Source organism: Panicum virgatum, chromosome 1N (assembly GCF_016808335.1).
Source record: "Panicum virgatum strain AP13 chromosome 1N, P.virgatum_v5, whole genome shotgun sequence".
Taxonomy (NCBI): Eukaryota; Viridiplantae; Streptophyta; class Magnoliopsida; order Poales; family Poaceae; genus Panicum; species Panicum virgatum.
The window spans coordinates 29,385,212-29,408,998 of record NC_053145.1 but is presented as its reverse complement, the minus strand read 5'-3'; the positions used below and the strand labels follow the sequence as shown (position 1 = coordinate 29,408,998).

The 23,787-nt window shown below is 44.4% G+C and overlaps 1 protein-coding gene across 3 annotated transcripts; it reads left to right on the top strand.

The window, feature by feature from the left end:
• Positions 1-1,278: 1,278 nt before the first annotated feature.
• On the top strand, positions 1,279-22,599 carry LOC120655590 (receptor-like serine/threonine-protein kinase SD1-8). 3 transcript variants are annotated; one of them, XM_039933489.1, is made up of 9 exons: positions 1,279-1,445; positions 5,262-5,664; positions 5,815-6,446; positions 6,697-6,813; positions 6,912-7,039; positions 7,112-7,316; positions 7,437-7,671; positions 7,771-7,918; positions 22,232-22,599. In XM_039933489.1, the coding sequence occupies exons 1-9, from the start codon at positions 1,376-1,378 to the stop codon at positions 22,412-22,414; spliced, it is 2,121 nt and encodes a 706-aa protein (XP_039789423.1). In that variant the 5' UTR covers positions 1,279-1,375; the 3' UTR covers positions 22,415-22,599. The 3 variants fall into 3 exon arrangements, with proteins under 3 accessions (XP_039789423.1, XP_039789422.1, XP_039789421.1); XM_039933488.1 differs by having other exon boundaries at positions 5,262-6,446; positions 7,774-7,918; XM_039933487.1 differs by having other exon boundaries at positions 5,262-6,446.
• The last annotated feature ends 1,188 nt before the right edge of the window (positions 22,600-23,787 follow it).

The window sequence follows — 23,787 nt, the reverse complement described above, 5'->3', positions numbered from 1 at the left end:
GGACAGTCACTAGAAACGAACAATAATTACCTTGAGTGTGACTTCAAGTCGAGCGGTAGCTGTAGCTTTTATTTTGAGATTGCCTTATTATACACGTAACAGGTAGGACCAACAAGTCAATATTGTCATTGAATGGATAAATTCATCTTATCCTATGCATATATGATTCTGAATAAAGTGTACATAGGATTCTTATACAATATCTTATGAATTACTGATTCTTCTTATCAGTGTTGCCTTCGAAAAGAGATGTCTCATTTGCCCACGCATCTTATTAATGGCCTCGATTGCGTATGTGCAAGGATACAAGTTGCTGTATTATTATTGGACTGCATATGTTGTGTCGTCACACTCAGCTTCCATCGAAATAAATCCTTCGTTTGATTTATTTGTTTCACTTGACCTAGGGCATTTCTGAAATATCCAGATGACCTAGTGGACGCGAAAATTCTCCAAGTCCACTTATCATTTATTCCGGCCGTCATGAAAAATTCATTTTTTCCTTGCAAATGAGTGCGATCGGCCACATTTAATGAGCGAATGAATGGTACCTACCAGCCCATAGCACAGGTCATCTATATTTGCCATATATGTACAATTGTACATGAACTTCTTTAAAAATACGCTACAGAAACTAATATCCAAGGATCGCTGTAAAAACAATTACTGTTCAACCGCGTACATGTCGGGAATTGAGAGCCTAAACTCCAAACATGAAAAGAAACGGCAACAAGTTATACTGTTGGACATAGCTGCAACATATGAATTTCAATGGATCACAGAAATCGCTGTCCCCCGGAGGGATTATAAAGGAGAACATATCCAGTGCAAACCATAATTTTATGAAAACCCGTGCAAATTATGACAAAAAAGTAGTCTAAATTCACCAAAAAAATCACACATATAGATGATATGATGATAAACAACCTTACAAAATATCTTGTCCAAACTCGACTTCGTCTGTGAGATATAAAAAGAACAAATTTCAAGTCAGGAAGTTGTCCAGATGATTTGTTAGATATTTGTTATTTTTATATCTCACAAACAAAGTGGAGTTTGGACAAGATATTTTGCAAGGTTGTTTATCATCATATCATCTGTATGTGTGATTTTTTTGGTGAATTTAGACGATTTTTTTGACATGGTTTGTACGGGTTTTCACGAAGTTTTGGTTTTCACTAATATATTCCCATTATAAAGACCCCCCTACCCCCCTTGAAAAAGCAAAGGGGCTATGCGTAAATTTCGCAAGAGGTGAAAGGCTTTTATAATAATATATTTCTTTTTCCTGTGCGTATAGAAGCCACAAATCTTGCTTCATGGTCGGCTTGTTAGCTTGTTCCTCTCCCTCTAGCAGGCCTCACGGAAGAGGACGATGCCCAAGGCGCTGCTCCTCCTGGCCGTGCTGCTGCTCGCGGCTCGTCTCGGTCGCACACAGCAGCCAAGTACGTCTCTATTTCTCTCTTTCGGTGTGTGTTTTTGTATGCTCATGGTTGCTCTTGAATCTGAATTTAGGATACGGACCCTCTCGCTCTGTAGAGTCATTCGCACGGTGATTTGTATACATAGTATCCTGGCTTACTGTTCTTTGCAGTATAGCACTAGAGCCCTTCTAATTTAGAAAATATATACTCTTTCTATTCTAAATTATAGACCTTTTGACTTTTTTGACTCCCAATTTGACCACTAATCTTATTCAGAAATTTATGTAAAATATCACTTCTTTGTTGTGGCTTACTTTATAGGTAGACAAGACCATAAGTATATAAATAACGTTGAACAAATTGACACGTGTATGTGTATATTCAAATTTAAAAATTATTTAATTAATCCTTTATATTTTTAAGAATAGGTGAAAATACATACACTGAAGAAATATTTCCGAGAAAAAAAGAAAGAACTGAAAAAAAGAAAAGACACATTCGCTGACCCAACTATAATTCTACAAAGGCACGGCACAAAGCAGCAGCAATACTTAGCATGGGCCATAAATCGCTAGTGGGCCAGCCAAAAGCGCTCCCGGCGCCCCTGCCCTGAATACGTCATTTCTCGATCGGTTTATACGGTCTCGGTTGGTATACAATTTTTCGGCTCGTACTTTCATCCCTACCTGATTTTTGAACCCACGTTCTACCTCCCAAGGGAACTTCTCTGAGGCAACACGGCCATTGGCATCATGCCAGAAAACTCAACGGTCAAGGATGAAAATAATTTTACAAGTCTGGTACCTCCCAAAGCCATGTCACACCCATGGCCGCTGGCAAAGATCGCCGCCGATGTGAGATCGCTAAGGATTTTTGGTACATGTTCACGTTACCGGCTAAAGGCTTTTAGGCCCAGTGGCCAGTGCACACGCTGCAGCTACAGCCCAAAGGACTTATCTGTCATTACAGAGTAAAACTCAAACATGCTACTACAATTGTTTCCCACCTTCGAACATGTCTTTCCGGAAAGGTAATGACTGTTACGACTGGCTGCAATTATCCACATGTAGGTACCTTTTCTATGGATCATGTTGATTAGTGTATGCTCATCTAACCCATCAACTATACCAAACCAAACCACTTGAAATCCTAGATCAATGACAGCCACTCAAATAGAGTGGCATATGCAAGCAATTTCAAAACTTAAAAAGGTATAGTTCTTAAATCATCTACCAATTTCAAATTTCGATTGCACAACTACATCTCTTTCAAAGAACATTCAAAACAAGACCTCACTCGCATATATATTTCGACAATATTTCCAAAGACACATAAATTGCTTTATGTGTAATGGAAAAATATCAATATAAATTAGTTAAAATGGTCAACTGATCTGCTATAGTTGCCTACTATTGATCGTGTAATAAATATTCATATACTCTAACAAAATTGTTTACCATCATCCAATAATCACACCAAACAATCTATCTTCATAGTATGAACACCAATATTCAGTTAATTGAATTCGGGTGTGTGAAGCAACATTTTGTGGAGCCATAAGATTTTTTTGAAAAAATTGTAAGCAAATTAGAATACACTAAAAAAATTTCTCTTAAAAAATATATCATTGAAACATAGTGGCGTAAGACCATATTTTTAAGCTATTATTAAAACACACACAACGGTGTAACTAGATTTTGATTTGATGTTCGATTTTAAAACTAAAATATTTTTTATTTTGAAATTATATGCACACATATGCATGCATGCTCTTAGGTCATTGCTCTTTTTCTTTAAGAACTGTTGCTCCACTACTACAAAAATGGTTTTTAGGGGTCGGTAAAAATAAATACAACAAATACTATTTTCAAGAGCGGGTAACATGGCTGCCCCTAAAAACCCCTAGAGCGAGTCATGTCGTGATCCACCACCCACCCGTATAGATTGAACAAAAAATAAAACAAATTGCCTACAAGAGCGGTTTGCTGCTCCCTGTGTTGTGCCTACGCGCCACCGTGCTAGCGTCGCCCCTCGCCGCTATGCCATGCCTGTGCCGCCGCCGGTGCTCGGCCAGCCCATGCAAAGAAGGGTTGGCGCGGGTTAGCTCCGTCTACACTGCCTGCTCCGAGCCGCCGCTACCCAGCAGCCACGAGCTGCTGCAGCCCCGCATGGCGGCTGCTCCATGCCTTGTGTCGTGGCCCCGCGGCCACGATCCGCTGTAGCCTCGCGCTACGGCTGCTCCGTGCCACCGCCGCGGCCCCACGTAGTGGCCCCATGCTGTGGCCCTGCACGGGAAGGGAGGGTGAGGGGTGGGGAGGTGGCGGCGCTGCAGAGGCCGGGGACGAGAGGTGGCGCGTGGGAGAGCAAGAGATGGTGGAGAAGACTAAAGAGATAAGGAAGAGAGAGAGTGTGGGTGTTGTGTATGTGTTGCTGCTATTTGTGCAGAGATGAAGGGAGAGACATGCATGTGCATTTGGTATTGCCCCTCGCACCACTGCATTCCTAAAGAAGCGTTTTTTAGGGGCGCCACCTCTAAAAATGCTTTTTCCGGGATGGGTGAGATGCTACAATAGTTTTGCTCTATTTTTTAGAAACGAGTTACATTTTGACTCGCTCATAAAAAAATAGAATGTTGCTATAAATCGTTTTTGTAGTAATGCCCCTTACATGCATGCAGCATGCAAACACCCTGGTTTATTGCTGAGCAAAGTTTTTTCCTGTCAAAAAAGTGGAGGCCGTGTCGATGGTTTATGATACAGCAGGCCATAAATTAGCTGCGTACTTCTTCACTTTGTCGCTAGCTGTGACATGTCCCCCTGCTGAAGAACTTACTAGAAGTCGATTGAGGAAGATTGGTTCATTTCACTTTTACGTGTTGTACTGCCACATTAGCTAGCTTTATTGATAACCTGCCTTCCAAAATAGTTTCTGTAGTTGTTGGCAACACCACCAGATTGTTGACCTTGGGCAATTCAGTACAAAAAAAATAGGTCTGTAGTCAGGAAATATGGAATACATTGTGTATGGATATGTCTTTAGGAAGCTTGAGTCTGTATGCTACTGACCCCATACGTTCTCCTACGGGGCCTCTCTTTGCCTGGGGTCCTCCATCAGCCAGCTCTCTTTGAGCCAGACCCCTTTAACCGATACGTTGATGTTCACTCATTCTCGCTCGAATAGGAACAAGTGAAATATAAACACCAGGCTTCTATGACAAAGGAGGGGAAAAGTTGAGGGTTAAGTAGCATCACACCAATTTTAACATTTAGCATAGTAGAGAATTAGAGACAGGGTGGTACTCATGGAAGGTGGTGGGTTCCATTGTCAAAGTACCTATCCTATTGCCCAACATCGTCCTTCAGGGGCTAGATCCATCAGAAATCGACAACACTTGTAAAGCTCGCCCAGTTCAAGTTGACGAACAACTATATGTGTAGAACATAAGTTTTTTTTTCGAGACCGTGCCTGAGCACGTTTTTCATTAAGAAGTGTGTAGAACATAAGTAAAAAGAATGATCAACATCTTGTATATGAATAGTCTATAAACTTTGTTGAAGTTAAAGAAGTTTGACTTAGGATAAAGCTAAAACAACTAACAATTTGAAACAGATGAAGAACATGCCCTCTACTCTTGAGCAATTTATGCAGTAAAACTTACGCACGATAGATGTCTAACTTTTTTCTTTATCTGGTATCCAAACTCTTTTTTTTTTCTCGAGGTCAGAAAATTTTCTATAAAACAATATGGTTCATATAGCTCATCCTTGATCTACCCATACCTGATTCTTGTTTCTTTCATAATGTCTAACATTATCATTTTCAAATATCTTGTTCCAGATGACTCGCTCACCACAGGCCAACCATTGCTTGATGGGCAAACACTGATTTCAGCACAAGGTACTTTTACGCTGGGTTTCTTTCCAAATGGAGACAACACATATCTAGGAATATGGTTCAATAACATGAAACCTCGGACTGTCATCTGGGTGGCAAACCGTGATGCTCCAATCAAGGGAGGTAATGGAAGTCTTACCCTCAGCACAAATTCTTTGGACCTGCTGGATAGAAGAGGAAACAGTGTTTGGTCAAGTAGCAGCTTCAGCACCAACAGTCCACAAGCCTTCCTTCTCGACTCCGGAAACCTTGTCATCAACGACTCTATGTTATCAGAGGCTCCAAATCCACTATGGCAAAGTTTTGCTGAGCCCTGTGACACATTGTTGTCTGGTATGACAATTGGGTATGACAAATCCCCTACTATCCAATACATGCAACTCAAATCTTGGAAGAGCGTTTCGGACCCGTCTACTGGGAGCTACAGCATCACGCTCGACCCTAGACGACGTCCTCCTGAGCTCCTCTTATTCAACGACACTACTTTGTTGTACAGGACTGGTCCATGGAATGGTCAGGGGTTCAGTGGTCAACCTTATCTGAAGACAACAAATAAGTTGGCCTTTAACATGAGTGTTCATGATGATAGTGCGTATTACTCGTTCACATCTTTGGACAGCTCAGTCCAGTGGCGATTTGTCATGAGTTCAGACGGCCTTGCACATCGCTGGTACAGCAATCCGAGCAACGATGCTTGGGTTGAATACTGGCACTGGCCCCAGAATCAGTGTGATTCATATGCCCTCTGTGGTCCAAACGCCGCTTGCTACAACGATGTCTGTCGTTGTCTGCAGGAATTTGTCCCCAAGTCACCAAACGACTGGAACCAGAGGAACTTCACGGGTGGTTGTGTGAGGAATGCATTGCTTTCGTGCTCGTCGGCTAATGGATTTGACCGGTTGCAACATGTCAAGGTGCCTGATACATTGAATGCCATCATGGTGGGAGGCAAAAGCTTGGATGACTGCAAGGAGTTATGCTTAAAGAACTGCTCCTGCAGTGCTTATGCTCTGCTTGGAGGGAGTAACTGCATTGTTTGGTCAGGCGATCTGGTAGATGTTGTTTTGTTTGTTGATGGAATCAACGATTTGTACACTCGAGTCTCCCATAACAATCCCTCTCATCCAGGTACATTTCGACTATCCTTAACAACCCAAGTGGAAATGCAAATATTTTTTTTGAGCGGAGAAATGCAACTATATCATTGAGCTATGCTTCATTTTTTTGGGTTCCATGCTTTTACTGACCTGCTCATCGTAGTATTGGTAAATGCTAAAAATATTTCGGTCCAAGCGTTGTTTTCTGTTATCTTCTTGATACATTCAATTAAAAAGTCAGTGTTTTTTTACTAAATATTGTTGTTCTATATTTTGTACAGGTCCAAGCGTTGCTACCATTGTCTCTGTTTCTATAGTGGGAGTGTTGCTGGCAATTTCTGCAATACTAGGCTTCTGTTATCATCGAAGTCGACAAAAGCATTTACCACTAGCCCTTGGTAAAACTTTGCATTCATTGCATATTCTTCTTTAGTACATTATTTCTTATTCGTTATTTTCATACATTTTTATCGGCAATTGTAAACGTTTGGAACAGAACAAGACCATGCTCCAGGATCTAAGCCTGCTGCCAAGAATTTAGACCTTGATGGTATTAGAGTGGCCACCAACAATTTTGCAAACCAAAATTGTATTTTTTCTACCCGATCTAGAACCATCTTCAAGGTAAGTTGTCCTTTTCGTTAAATGAACCTACTAAATTCATATGAAGAATCTGTCATCTTTGACTTTGCTTAGGGAACGCTACCAAATTTTGGGGATTTGGCAGTCAAAAGACTAAATACAGAAGTAGGACATGAGGAGCTAAAAAATGAGGTGAAAATGCTCGCAAGGCTTGAGCATCCGAACATCATAAGGATGCTGGGATCTTGCATAGGGAATAACGAGAACGTGATATGCTATGAATACATGCCTGGTGGTAGCCTTGATGCAGTCTTTTTTGGTATGTATTTCTTGTAAATGGCTACAGACTGTTTCACGGTTTTTATATGATTATGATTATAATTGTAAGAGTTTGGAACAACACATGGTGATCTTATCACCTTAAATCTACGGTGTGCAGCTGAAGATGAAAAGAGTGCAGTCCCCGACTGGCCTTCACGTCTTCACATCATGCAGGGGATTTGTGAAGGATTGTTATATCTGCATGAACATTTCAGAATCATTCACCGTGATATAGACCCTAGCAATATCCTACTTACTGAGTGCATGATCCCTAAAATTTCAGATTTTGGTCTTGCAACTAAGCTTGATCAAGGCCAATCTGAAGGGAATGATGAGAAATTTAGGGGAACACGGTGAGTGTATTCTTCAGCCATACTTATTATTTTCCGGTGGAGTGTGACGAGCAGAGTTGACCACAAAAGAATTCTTACTAACTAATGAATGTTACCCAGTAGATACAGCGCTCCAGAGCTGTTTTATGGCAAGTCATACTCAATGAAGTCCGATGTGTACAGCTTTGGCATAGTACTTCTGGAGATTGTCACAGGCTGCAAAGCTGCATCATTTTGTAGAGAAGATACTGATGACCTCCCTACATATGTAAGTGAAAGGTTTTACTCCACATTGTCCACATAATGCTAGCCTGCCGCAGGCTGCAGGTATCAATCTAATCATGAAGAATATGTATGGTAGTAGACTCAACAAGAACTACATGTTGAAGATTTAGATCAAATTCAAGTTACATTGCTACATGAGTGTGGTTACTCTACCTCCTCATTGCGACTTATATTGATTAGAGCAATGAACTAGGCGAGCACTAAAACTGTGACAGAACCGCCAAATTAAAACTCAAATTAAGCTAAATGGCCATCATTTGAACACATCAGGCACATTTGGCTTAACGGTTTAATTTGACAGTCCTTTCGAAACCGACATTCCGATCGAAACAAACACCAGTAGTCCCACACGAAGGTGAGCGCAGGCAGTACAACATGACGAGTACAATGAATACGATTACAATACTGAGTAGTGTACATTAAGTTCTACAAACCTAGTTTGAATACATAAATAATATACAAGAGCCACTTTATTTTAAAACAAAGTACGATCTAGAAAACCTGGCGTCTATGATACATGAAACGCCGTATGGAATCACACACTAAGCCCACGGGTGTGTGATTTTGTAACTAGCAAGGACTAAACATCTGGTCCGGCCACCTCCCAACCATCCGCGCCAAACTGTATAAACTTAGCACAACAAGGGCATAAATCGATCCCATCCTGACCTGAAATAGTTTGAGCCACAACCCTGAGTATACTAATACTCCGCAAGGCTTACCCGACCAGTGGGTATAACTTAGCCCACATAACTAGACATGCAAGGCTTTTGGCTGTTGGTTACTTTTGCAGAAAAAGCTCTAGAAATGAGTCCTTATTTTCCCTCTTTTAGCTCCAAATTCTATATCCATAAATCATTAACTATTATTTGCACCTGCTAAGCAATCATAACAACATGGAGTAATAATTCCTGGTAGACTCTACTAATCATCACTTAACATCCATATAGCATCACTACGATGTGGTGCCGTGATCAAGGTGCACATATCCGAGATGCGACGTACGGCGGATCGATCCGATTTAACCTTGCAAGGTGAACCTAACCAACACGGCACGTATTGGCCCCGTCGGACCATACAAACCAACCATTCCCCTCCCCGTCTCGAACTACAGGACCGCCCCACCATCATATGGTCAGCCGAGCTCAACGTGAGACCACCAAAAATAAACATATGCAACCCCATTTCTCCGCGACTACTCGACTACCCCAGGAGGTGAGTTGGAGTCCTGTACTTTCGAAACAAGGCAGTACTCGGCTTACCGGTTTCGACTACCTCCTACTCCCGGCATGCGGTTAGTACAATTCAAACTCGATCACAGGGCCAGGCAACGAACGGTCCTTAACCGACACAGGCGGGGCTAACCTTTCCCCGCCCGGTCTCCATTTTCTTTTCCTTATCCAACCTATTCCAATATTCCATATACTCAAAATAACGAGATAACCTATATCTCGCGAGTGACCCGAAATCACTCGTCTTCTACCGAGTTCTATTAAGCATAGCATTTCTATCGTCCTCTATATACTAGTATAACTCGAGGAGACCTAGGGATCATGCAACTAGGGTTTCAAATAATTCCTGAACCTAATGCACAAGTAATAGAAACATAATATAGGTGTCATAGTTTGAAATAAACGGATGTGCACCGGGGCTTGCCTGTGGGCTGCTGCTCAGAGCTAGTGTCCACTGGGCCTTGGGCCGGGTCGTCACGAAACGCCTGCGGGGCTGGTTCCGTCTGCTCCTGCGGCTCCGCGATCACCTCGTATACGACTTCCTCGGTCGCGGATTCTATATGTATGCATATGAAATAATGAGTAAATGTTATGCATATGAGACAACGAATAAATACTAACACGACTTTGCCACTAGAGGATAAACATTAAACAATTGACAATTTACATAAAAGGATGCAAATATGGTGATAATTAACTTTAATCCTAATGCTAGAAACAATTAGAGGCCAAATTATTAATTAGAGCATGATTTACTATAAAATAAAATACGACTAGCAAAGACATTATTATTTGCCTCTTATAATTTGTATAAAAATCTACATGTAAAACAAATATTATTATACCTATACAAATAATTAAGTTTGGTTACATATTATATTCATATACTAAACTAGGTCCTATGAGTATGAAAATTTTATGGTGGATCACTCATGTTTAAAGTAAGCTACTACAAAAATTTCATAATTTTTCGATTAATAGATCTATAGAAATTAATTAAGCAAGACTAAACACAATCTAAATTATTGCAGGGGTAAAAATGTCATTTTGCCACTGTGGATATTTTTCCTCCATAGATCTTACTCTAACAAATCCAACAAAATTTATTTCATATTTTCACATTTTTCCTTGAATTTATATGGAATTTACAATCTACAGCCGAAATAAATCACAAAATAAATAAATCCCTTTAACCCCTGACCCGTGGGCCCCTTTTGCCAGTGACCCAAAACAGAGAGAGGGGGGGCAACGCGACCAGGCGCGCGGCTCGCGGCGGCGCTGGGGCGAGGCCGCGGCGGCGGCGCCGGCCGACGGCGAGCAGGGCGGCGGCGGGGCCCTTGGCTCGCGCGCCCAGTCCCGCGGTGGCGGTGCGGCGCGGGGGCGTTGCAGAGGCGGTGGCGGCGGCGCGCAGTCGCGCCAGCGGCTGCGCTAGGGCAGGGGAGGCGGCGGCACGCTTGCGCCGGCGGCGGCGGGGTCAGGCGGCGGCGGTGCGACGCGGGTTGAGCAGCAGAGGGCTCAGGCGGGCCTGGTGTGCGCGCAAACTGGGCGGGAGGCGGCGCGAGCGGGGCGCTCAGCGTGCGGCGGCGGCGACGCAGTTCGGCCGACGGCGGCGTGGTCGAGAACGAGCGTGGAAACCTTGCGAACGCGGAGGAACGTGGAGAGCATGAGCACCAGTGGCTCACCTAGGGTCGATTTGAGCCGTCAAGCAACGAAAACGATGGTCGGATGAGGGAGTTCGACGGCGACCAGAGCTCCGAGCGGCTTTAATGGCTGGCGGCCGGGAAACCTCCGATTTCCGATGAAGCAGGGGTCGTGGCTAGGATTGAAGGGGTTGGGAAGGTCGCTAGAGAGGTGGAGGAGCTTTGGGTGAAGTGGATTTGGAATTCGTGGAGCGGAGCTCGCGAATCGGTCCGACGAATGCGAGGAGCTTCAAGAGCCGTTCATGGCGAACGCAGGGAGGAGAAAGAGAGGAACGGGAGCGTGAACGAGAGTGAAGGCAGGTGGCGAGCTCGGGAGACGTCGTGGGCGACTTGGCGGCGTCACCGACGGCCGGGAAACCGGGATCGGGCTCCACGACGACACGCACGGCGGGGAGCTTCGGGAGACCGCCATTACTGCGACGTGCAGCACAGGAAGAAGTATGGGAGAGGGGAGGGAGAGACTGACATGTGGGGGCCACGTGTAAGATTTGATTTTTATTAAATCTCTAATTTTTGGATTGTTACAATCCTTCCCCCTAAAAGAAATCTCGTCCCGAGATTTAGGAGAAAAGTGCCGAATTGAAAGGAAGTCGGAAAATCATATACCTTGATATAATTGGAGCAACTCAGGACATTTGGATAGAACAAATTCCTCTGTTTCCCAGGTAGCTTCTCGCTCTGAGTGATTACTCCACTGTACCTTATAGAAATTGCTGGTTTGATTTCGAGTGACCCGAGTCTTGTGATCAACAATTTTCACTGGATGCTCTGGATAGACAAGATCGGGCTCCACTTGTAACTTTTCTATGTCCATTATCTTGTCTGGAACACGGAGGCATTTCCTGAGCTGGGAGACATGGAATATATTATGAACTGCGGACAATTGGGTAGGAAGTTCCAGGCGATATGCTACCGGCCCACATTGTTCAATGATAGGAAAAGGCCCAACAAAGCGAGGGGCGAGCTTTCCCTTCACACCGAACCGTTGGACTCCTCTCATTGGAGATACCCGTAAATAAACATGATCTCCCACTTGGAACGAGATCGATTGACGTTTCTTGTCCGCATAGCTTTTCTGCCGGGATTGGGCTATTTTCAAGTTCTCCTGTACAACCCGGACTTGTTCTTCCGCCTCACTGACCATATCAGGGCCGAATACATTTCTTTCACCGGCTTCTGACCAATTCAATGGAGTTCTACACCTTCGTCCATATAATGCCTCAAAAGGAGCCATTTTGATGCTTTCCTGATAGCTGTTATTATAGGAGAATTCAGCTAAAGGTAGACACTCATCCCATTTATGACTATAGGTGAGTGCACATGCTCTAAGCATATCTTCAAGAATCTGATTTATTCTCTCCGTCTGACCATCGGTCTGAGGATGATAAGCCAAACTGTGAATGAGTTGAGTACCAAGGGCTGCATGGAAGTGCTCCCAAAAACGTGCAACGAATTGGGTACCACGGTCAGAAATGATAGTCTTGGGTACTCCATGCAAACTCAGGATACGACTGAGATACAGCTCCGCATAATGTTGTGCCCTATAGATGGTTTTCACGGGAAGGAAATGAGCTGACTTAGTCAGACGGTCCACAATAACCCAAATAGAATCATATCCTTTAGAAGTCTTGGGAAGTCCAACAATGAAATCCATACTAATATCTTCCCATTTTCCTGATGGAATAGTCAGCGGTTGAAGAAGACCAGCTGATCTCAAGTGGCTTGCTTTAACTCTTTTACAAATGTCACACTCAGACACATATTTGGCAATTTCCCGCTTCATTCTTGTCCACCAAAATCGCTGCTTCAAATCTTGATACATTTTATTGCTGCCCGGGTGGATAGAATACCTAGAGAGATGAGCTTCATCAAGGATTTGTTTTCGGAGCTCTAAATCTTTAGGTACCACCAACCGATCCTTGAACCATAGAATTCCAGCCTCATCTAAATAAAAACACTTCACCCCCGGGTCATTTTCCGCAAGTCTTTGGCGAATCTTTTCCATCCCGACATTATGTTGTTGGGCAGAAATAATCCGATCTCGAAGAGTAGATGAAAAGACCAAATTATCAAGACTGCCATGTGTGATGATCCCCAAGTTTAATTTTTCCAGTTCATAACAAAGGGTCTCATTGAAAGGCACAATAGACAGGCAGTTGCACTGAGCCTTACGGCTTAAAGCATCTGCTACCACATTGGCCTTACCCGGGTGATAGTGAATCTCCAAATCATAATCCTTAATCAATTCCAACCATCGCCTTTGGCGTAGATTTAGCTCATTCTGGGTGAAAATATACTTGAGACTTTTATGGTCCGTATATATGTGAACAGGATTGCCCAGAAGATAATGACGCCAGATCTTCAAAGCATGAACCACTGCTGCTAGTTCTAAATCATGAGTGGCATAATTTTCCTCATGTCGCCGGAGTGCTCGTGAAGCATAAGCAATTACTCGACGGTCTTGCATGAGGACACAACCTAAACCCGTACCTGATGCATCACAATATACATCAAAGGGTCGAGTAATATCAGGTTGGGCTAAAACAGGGGCAGATGTCAATAGTTTCCTCAAGGTCAGAAAAGCCTGATCACATTTATCGTTCCAATTAAATTTCACCCCTTTCTTGAGCAACTCAGTCATGGGCTTAGCAATTTTTGAAAAATCCGGAACAAACCGCCGGTAATATCCTGCTAGCCCAAGAAAACTCCGAATTTCTGGAACAGATGTAGGTGCTTCCCAATTCAAAACATCTTGGATTTTACTAGGGTCAACAGAGATTCCATCTTCTGATATAACATGACCCAGGAATGGAACCTCCTTTAGCCAAAACTCACACTTGGTGAATTTGGCATACAACTTGTGTTCCCGAAGACGCTGGAGAACAATGCGAAGATGCTCAGCATGTTCTTCTTCATTTTTGGAATATATAAGAATGTCGTCGATGAAAACCACGACAAACTTATCCAACTCAGGCATAAACACCGAGTTCATGAGATACATGAAATGAGCCGGGGCATTCGTCAATCCAAATGACATAACGAGATATTCATAAAGCCCATATCGTGTGGAGAAAGCCGTCTTTGGAATATCTTCGAGCCTAATTTTAATTTGATGATAGCCCGATCGAAGATCAATTTTGGAGAATACCTTGGTCCCGACTAACTGATCAAACAAAATATCAATTCGGGGGAGTGGATATTTGTTTTTGATAGTGACAGCATTCAAAGGCCGATAGTCCACGCACAACCTGAGGCTTTGATCTTTCTTCTTAACAAAGAGCGCTGGACAGCCCCAAGGTGAAGTGCTAGGACGGATATAACCCTTATCAAGCAACTCCTGCAATTGCTTCTTTAGTTCTGCTAACTCATTGGGTGGCATACGATAAGGTCTTCTAGCAATTGGTGCCGTTCCCGGTTGCAATTCAATGGCAAACTCTATCTTACGGTCAGGTGGCATGCCTGGTAAGTCATCCGGAAAAACATCCGGGTATTCACACACCACTGGTATTTCAGCCAGACTTTTGGCCTCAACCTGATTCACTGTGGATGTCGAAGGTATATGGTCCACCAGATTCAAAGTCATAGAACCATACAGAGGGGAATCAATATGCACATATTGTGAAGTAGTGTCTAAAAGAACCCCGTGATCTCCCATCCAGTTCATACCCAATATAATATCAACTTTTTGGGTTGGGAGAACTATAAGAGACGTGGTAAAATATTTTCCTTGCAGCTGTAGAGGCACTCGTCTGGCAACTTGATTGGTAATTATTTGCCCCCCAGGTGATTGAATATTGTATGATATTGCCATGCTTTCTATCTCCAACCCAAGTTTCATAGCACACTCTTTACTAATAAATGTGTGTGATGCACCCGAATCAAATAATATGGTAACAGGGTGATTATGAACTGAAAACGTACCCGCCATCACTTGAGCTCCCTCAGAAACATCCTCTAGTGTGGTATTGTGCACGCGTCCTGGCTTGAAATGAGCCACTTTCGGCTTCTGATTGTGCTGATTAGAACCCTGAACTTGTTTAGGTGGCATAGGGCATTCGCGTGCAAAATGACCAACTTGACCACAGTTGAAGCAGGGAGGGAAATTAGGGCGTACACCATGTGGCTGCACCCATGTCTTCTGCACATTCTGCTGAGGCACCGGAGATCTAGTTACCCCCTGAGGCTGTGGGTACTGAGGTGGTCTATATCCCTGCTGGTACTGTGTTGGCCTATAACCTGACTGCTGTTGCGGAGGCCGATATGTGGTCTGATACTGCACTGGTCGGTACACCGGCCGATGCTGATAAGGTGCACGAGGGGGTCCGGCCTGAATCAGACGAAACCTCTGATTAGCCTGACTGGAAGACCCACCCATTGGTGCCTTCCTCTTTTTCTCTGCCTGGTGAGCTATACGGGCGTCCTCTTGAGTGATAGCCCCATTGACCAGCTCACTAAAGGTGTTGAATTTGAACATAATCAAGCGTTCCTGGAGCTTGCTGCTAAGCCCCTGCCTGAAGCACGCTTGTTTCTTTTCATCTGTTTCCACATGATACCCAGCATATTGAGACAAGGTGTTAAAAGCTTGAGCATATTGTGTCACATTATTATTGCCTTGTTTCAGAGCTAAGAACTCATTGAGCTTCCTGCGTATCACCCCTGCAGGGATATGATGTGCCCTGAAAGCTTCCTTGAACTCATCCCAAGAAAACCGAGTGCCAGCAGGGAACATAGCTACGTGATTATCCCACCACGTACGTGCAGGACCTCTGAGTTGTTGAGCTGCAAATGATGCCTTGTCATTATACTGGTATAGAGTGAACTTGGACTCAATGGTCCGGAGCCAACTGTCAGCTTCCAGTGGCTCATCCGCCTTATGGAAAAGCGGTGGCTGAGTACCCAAGAACTCCTGATACCCAGGGACAGGCGGCTGGTGATGATTATGATTTCCATGCCGCGGTGCAGCACCTTGATGAACGAGCTGACGGAGCAGTTCCGTCTGTTCATCGCGCCCAGTCAACATGGCCGCGATTGCCTCAACCAAATTGGGAGGCGGTGGCAGCGCATTAGCACCATTGGGCGCAGAGGAGTCATTATCGGTGTTTGGCATTCTGCAATTAATCATGAATTGATTAGTCCCAATATCTGATTAAATTAAATAATCATGATAGCAACTAATATTCAATTCATGAAAAATGCTGAATTTAGAACACTGATTAAATAACTCAATAATTGTATCACCACTTTTATGCCCCATAATTGCAACAAGAATGACTGGATCATGTATGAGGGAGGTACAACCGTTTTTGCATCAACTAGTGAATACAAAATAGGCCCCAACTAAATCTCAATATCACCAATCTTCGCGGTATAGATTTGACAGTACCTCCCAAACTATACGTCCAAAAATTCATAACTTTTGCTAGTGAGTGGTTATCGAAATACTCTACAACTGTTGTATAACGCGCGTTTGCCGCATGGACTGTCTTCACGAATTGTTACGTACTAAACTTCGATGCTACGAAAACTTTTACCGCATAGATCATACTTCACGAATTTTTACGTACTAAACCTCGGAATTACCATAAGTCGAACACTAAGATGATATTTTACAAAGGGGATTACACACCTACAAACTCAGTCCAAACATATACAAACCACAGTCCTTATCTTACATCAGAGTTATTCTAGTCATACTACCAAATCTAGTTGTCTCTCATACATTTACCAAACTACAACACTATGTTAACCCTAACTACATCCAAAGTCCAACTACTCAACGCGGCGGCTGGTACTCGAAGACACGCTCAACCTCGATCCCACGCGCGCGTAGCTCCTCCTGCAGGCGTCCCACGTTCTGCTCGTTCACTAAGATGGCTGTGGACCCTGCCTGAGGTGGAACGTCGTTCTGACCGACGGAACTCGCTGCATCAGACATCTCCTGAGGCCCAACTCCTGACTCAACACCTGACACCTGAGGTGGTGGCTCAGGTGGGGCTGCGGCCTGCTGCTGCTGAAGCTGCAACTGGTGCACGTTCCCTAGTGCAACCTGAAGCGCGTCCTGCAAGTGGTCAGCTAGAGCCTCCTGGTCGTCCACCTGCTCAGTCAATTCCTCAATCTGCTGAGCCTGCTCCGCTAGCTGCTCTGTCTGCTCCGCTAGCTGCTGTGACTGCTCCTCTAGCTGCTGTGACTGCTCCAAAATCTGCTGAGCCTGCTCAACTATCCTCTGCTCCTGCTCCCAGAACTGCTGTGCCAACCCCACTACCTGCTGACTCTGCTCTGCGAGCTGCTGGCTCTGTCCTAAGATCTGCTGAGTCTGCTCCTGTGCTGTAGCGTGGGCTGTCCGGAGTCCCTGCCGGTAGAGTGTGTTCTCACTCCTAAACTGGTCGCACACACCCAACATACCGGCGGCGTAGCGGGCGATCCTAGCCAAAGCTGGGACGTGGCCTGGAAGAGTAGAGTCCAACAGAAGAGAAAACCGCTGCCTCGAGTACTCCGAAGTCACTCTGACAGGAAAACCAACCGTCGAAGCAGAGTAACTCGCAAAAATGGGCTCCTGCTCACAAAACTGGGTAATAGCCATCGCAGCTGCACGATCCCAGACGCTCAAAATCTCAGCACCCTCAGTGTGCACCTCCCAAGGGTCTGACAGAAAGAGACCGAGGCGTGCCGGAACTCGCAGGCGAGCCTCCCAACCAGAGATGGCCCCCTCGGAAGACACACGACCGTAGTACTGGGGAGGCTCGGTGTGGCCAAACTCCTGGAGCACCTCCCACAGCAACACGGGAAGGCCCTCACGGTGAAGACAAGTGGAACGCACCCACCCGTCCTCGTCAAAGTGGAAGTCCGACAAGGCTGCCATCTGCGAAAAATGCCGACAGCGGTAAGGAACATTCCCAAAAGAAAATACGAACTCATAACTTATAAAACGGTAAATACTTACAACACTCTGGAAAAACAAAACTCTTTTAATTTCAAACTTCCAACAAAAGTTCACAACCCAAATCACTCGCTAACCCACTATTATAATGCAATGAATGGTATTATGCATGATCGTCCTACGTCACCCTTCCAACAAAATTTGCCGACAATAATAGGGCAATATACGTGGTCTTTTGGTGGCAACATATGCTCTCAATCATATAATCGATTTCTACACGCCTTAACTTACGCGTTCGTTTGTTAGTGTACCTGCAGAAACCACATGATATACAGATATATGCACATATCCACGACTGGACCCTTCGTGCCAGCACACACGAACGGCCCCCATGTGTCCTACGCCACATGGGTAACGCATATGCAGTTGCCCACATATTCACACATACATCACCATCCACTATAGAGATGGCGCCCATGCGTTTAACACTGCATGGACAGCGTTGCATACGTTACCGAGGCAACGTATTCACTTCCCGTACAAATCGCCTTACGGGACACCCAAGGGTAAACGTGTCCCAAGGTACACGGTCAAGACCAATCGCCTGACAGATTTACATCTCATAACATTGCCTTACGAGATGGCCGTGCTCACAATCACACGGTGGGAAGTCCGCGCTCCATATCAGGCGGCAGATAGCGACAGGCTCATTTGAATGGAGCCTTATCACCTCCTCGTATGCTCATCATACGGGACCCGCGCACGTATGAAACACGTGGGCTATTCTAAGGACTACCAAGAATGCTCACCTTGCTTACCTCAGCGTAGGTGCGTCGTTACAATATTAAGTAAGGGTTGTGCAAGAAATTAAGGTTTAACAGAAAGAATGTGCTGGAAGTTAGTGAATATAAATATTGCCACCAATTTATAAATAACCAAGTACTATATAGGGCGTAATACGGATTTAATCGTAAAACGCGACTGAACGATTTTCCTTATACCCCAGAAATTTGTTTTTAATTTTGAAAGTCTAGAAAATAGTCACATTCGTACCACCCCTGGTGTATTTCGGCTCTGATACCAGCTGTGACAGAACCGCCAAATTAAAACTCAAATTAAGCTAAATGGCCATCATTTGAACACATCAGGCACATTTGGCTTAACGGTTTAATTTGACAGTCCTTTCGAAACCGACATTCCGATCGAAACAAACACCAGTAGTCCCACACGAAGGTGAGCGCAGGCAGTACAACATGACGAGTACAATGAATACGATTACAATACTGAGTAGTGTACATTAAGTTCTACAAACCTAGTTTGAATACATAAATAATATACAAGAGCCACTTTATTTTAAAACAAAGTACGATCTAGAAAACCTGGCGTCTATGATACATGAAACGCCGTATGGAATCACACACTAAGCCCACGGGTGTGTGATTTTGTAACTAGCAAGGACTAAACATCTGGTCCGGCCACCTCCCAACCATCCGCGCCAAACTGTATAAACTTAGCACAACAAGGGCAGAAATCGATCCCATCCTGACCTGAAATAGTTTGAGCCACAACCCTGAGTATACTAATACTCCGCAAGGCTTACCCGACCAGTGGGTATAACTTAGCCCACATAACTAGACATGCAAGGCTTTTGGCTGTTGGTTACTTTTGCAGAAAAAGCTCTAGAAATGAGTCCTTATTTTCCCTCTTTTAGCTCCAAATTCTATATCCATAAATCATTAACTATTATTTGCACCTGCTAAGCAATCATAACAACATGGAGTAATAATTCCTGGTAGACTCTACTAATCATCACTTAACATCCATATAGCATCACTACGATGTGGTGCCGTGATCAAGGTGCTCATATCCGAGATGCGACGTACGGCGGATCGATCCGATTTAACCTTGCAAGGTGAACCTAACCAACACGGCACGTATTGGCCCCGTCGGACCATACAAACCAACCATTCCCCTCCCCGTCTCGAACTACAGGACCGCCCCACCATCATATGGTCAGCCGAGCTCAACGTGAGACCACCAAAAATAAACATATGCAACCCCATTTCTCCGCGACTACTCGACTACCCCAGGAGGTGAGTTGGAGTCCTGTACTTTCGAAACAAGGCAGTACTCGGCTTACCGGTTTCGACTACCTCCTACTCCCGGCATGCGGTTAGTACAATTCAAACTCGATCACAGGGCCAGGCAACGAACGGTCCTTAACCGACACAGGCGGGGCTAACCTTTCCCCGCCCGGTCTCCATTTTCTTTTCCTTATCCAACCTATTCCAATATTCCATATACTCAAAATAACGAGATAACCTATATCTCGCGAGTGACCCGAAATCACTCGTCTTCTACCGAGTTCTATTAAGCATAGCATTTCTATCGTCCTCTATATACTAGTATAACTCGAGGAGACCTAGGGATCATGCAACTAGGGTTTCAAATAATTCCTGAACCTAATGCACAAGTAATAGAAACATAATATAGGTGTCATAGTTTGAAATAAACGGATGTGCACCGGGGCTTGCCTGTGGGCTGCTGCTCAGAGCTAGTGTCCACTGGGCCTTGGGCCGGGTCGTCACGAAACGCCTGCGGGGCTGGCTCCGTCTGCTCCTGCGGCTCCGCGATCACCTCGTATACGACTTCCTCGGTCGCGGATTCTATATGTATGCATATGAAATAATGAGTAAATGTTATGCATATGAGACAACGAATAAATACTAACACGACTTTGCCACTAGAGGATAAACATTAAACAATTGACAATTTACATAAAAGGATGCAAATATGGTGATAATTAACTTTAATCCTAATGCTAGAAACAATTAGAGGCCAAATTATTAATTAGAGCATGATTTACTATAAAATAAAATACGACTAGCAAAGACATTATTATTTGCCTCTTATAATTTGTATAAAAATCTACATGTAAAACAAATATTATTATACCTATACAAATAATTAAGTTTGGTTACATATTATATTCATATACTAAACTAGGTCCTATGAGTATGAAAATTTTATGGTGGATCACTCATGTTTAAAGTAAGCTACTGCAAAAATTTCATAATTTTTCGATTAATAGATCTATAGAAATTAATTAAGCAAGACTAAACACAATCTAAATTATTGCAGGGGTAAAAATGTCATTTTGCCACTTTGGATATTTTTCCTCCATAGATCTTACTCTAACAAATCCAACAAAATTTATTTCATATTTTTCACATTTTTCCTTGAATTTATATGGAATTTACAATCTACAGCCGAAATAAATCACAAAATAAATAAATCCCTTTAACCCCTGACCCGTGGGCCCCTTTTGCCAGTGACCCAAAACAGAGAGAGGGGGGGGGGGGGGCAACGCGACCAGGCGCGCGGCTCGCGGCGGCGCTGGGGCGAGGCCGCGGCGGCGGCGCCGGCCGACGGCGAGCAGGGCGGCGGCGGGGCCCTTGGCTCGCGCGCCCAGTCCCGCGGTGGCGGTGCGGCGCGGGGGCGGCGCAGAGGCGGTGGCGGCGGCGCGCAGTCGCGCCAGCGGCGGCGCTAGGGCAGGGGAGGCGGCGGCGCGCTTGCGCCGGCGGCGACGGGGTCAGGCGGCGGCGGTGCGACGCGGGTTGAGCAGCAGAGGGCTCAGGCGGGCCTGGTGCGCGCGCAAACTAGGCGGGAGGCGGCGCGAGCGGGGCGCTCAGCGTGCGGCGGCGGCGACGCAGTTCGGCCGACGGCGGCGTGGTCGAGAACGAGCGTGGAAACCTTGCGAACGCGGAGGAACGTGGAGAGCATGAGCACCAGTGGCTCACCTAGGGTCGATTTGAGCCATCAAGCAACGAAAACGATGGTCGGATGAGGGAGTTCGACGGCGACCAGAGCTCCGAGCGGCTTTAATGGCTGGCGGCCGGGAAACCTCCGATTTCCGATGAAGCAGGGGTCGTGGCTAGGATTGAAGGGGTTGGGAAGGTCGCTAGAGAGGTGGAGGAGCTTTGGGTGAAGTGGATTTGGAATTCGTGGAGCGGAGCTCGCGAATCGGTCCGACGAATGCGAGGAGCTTCAAGAGCCATTCATGGCGAACGCAGGGAGGAGAAAGAGAGGAACGGGAGCGTGAACGAGAGTGAAGGCAGGTGGCGAGCTCGGGAGACGTCGTGGGCGACTTGGCGGCGTCACCGACGGCCGGGAAACCGGGATCGGGCTCCACGACGACACGCACGGCGGGGAGCTTCGGGAGACCGCCATTACTGCGACGTGCAGCACAGGAAGAAGTATGGGAGAGGGGAGGGAGAGACTGACATGTGGGGGCCACGTGTAAGATTTGATTTTTATTAAATCTCTAATTTTTGGATTGTTACAAAAACCGCCATGCCGGGTCCATGTTCGAAGCATTAATTGTATATGTTGGGCTTCTCCCATGATTGAGTTTTTTTTTCTTCAAATGATTATGGTTCTTTTCCTTTCGAAAAGTAACCTTAAGTTATTTCTTATGTTTGGTGCAGGTTCGTCAACATTGGACTCACGGGACGGCATACCAGTTGAAGGATCCAAGAATGGGGGATGATGCTCCTAGAGGGGAGATAGAAAGATGCATCCATATAGGCGTCCGTTGTGTGCAGGATGATCCGACCCTAAGGCCTCTCATGTCGTACATTAGGAACACATTAGCTGCAACTCGTCCTTAGTTTGTCATCGAATCACTCGTTCACTAGTAATAATCTAAGTATATACGGCCGAACTTACAGGGCTATGTTTGCATTGTTATAATCCTAGCTCCACATGTCGAATCCAATGCCAAAATATCTATCAATTGCTGTTTTGCCATGAGGATAATTTCTACCCAAGAAATTAAAGTGATGCTATTTTGTTACCTCGGTTTGCTACTGTTTGGCCAAGCTAAGAGTAAGCTTAGAATAATGATTATTTTGCTGCCAATGGAAACTTCCTCGGATTGAAGACAACAACACCGTCCAACTGTCCAGGCAACAGTAAAGATGAATAATTGAAGATGCCGGGTGTCCAGACGCTTCCTTAAGCAGAAGGATATATATATCAAACCCTACTTTTGCTATTTATACTTGTTGTGCATAAGCTTATTATTATTTTGACATGTGCATGAGTAGAACCTACTAGCATATGCCTTCTTGGATTGTTATCCTTACCTTGAAGTATGCTTGATCAAGTGAGTCACTTATGTCGCTTATCAAGACTCATGACCTATACGACATGTTCGAGTAGTTTGACTATATGATCATATTAAGCCAATGTGGTTGTGCTGCTGAGGTGGACTCGGGTGAGTGAGGTAAACTCACCTAGGTCAATTAAGGATCGTTACATTGATGATTTGGTGCCGAGCATTTTTTTTGTAGGAACCACATACCTGAATATGGTAACAACAAGCCTATTGTGGTTTGTGATGAGCTGTGCACCTGTCCATCTCGACCTCTTATTCAAAAGAGGATGGATGTGTTAAAGGTTGATATGTGGATCATTTGTAATGGGCCAATAGACTTACTTTTGGTATGAAACCAACTTTTGGTATGTGTTTGATTTAAACATACCAAAAGAAGGTTTCATACAAAGTTGTCACAATTAGATAAAAAGTTGGGTCACAATATATCACAATTAGATAAAAAAGGTTATGTTACACTATAAACAATTTAGGGAGAATAAAGATAAGCAATTTTAGTTAATTATGTGTCGCAAATTTATCTACAAATTTCTAACACATGATTCTTAAAATAAAAGAGCTCTGTACAAGAGGGTGGATGATACTGGACTAGTTAACTCATAGTTATCGAGATAATATTGCTAATTATGCTATGGGATGACTGGTTCATATATATTAAGGATTTAATTCCTTTCATCTTGAATGAATTCTTTTAAATTGTATAATACTTCCTAATTATTCAACCAAAACAAATTCTTCTATATCATTAAATCTAACATACGACACCAATAAAATACAGAACACTACGTACATTATTTCGTGTAAACAATGTTCACATCAAACAATTTGATACGGCACGGTAATTTGCCATCCGGATTTGACTGGCCC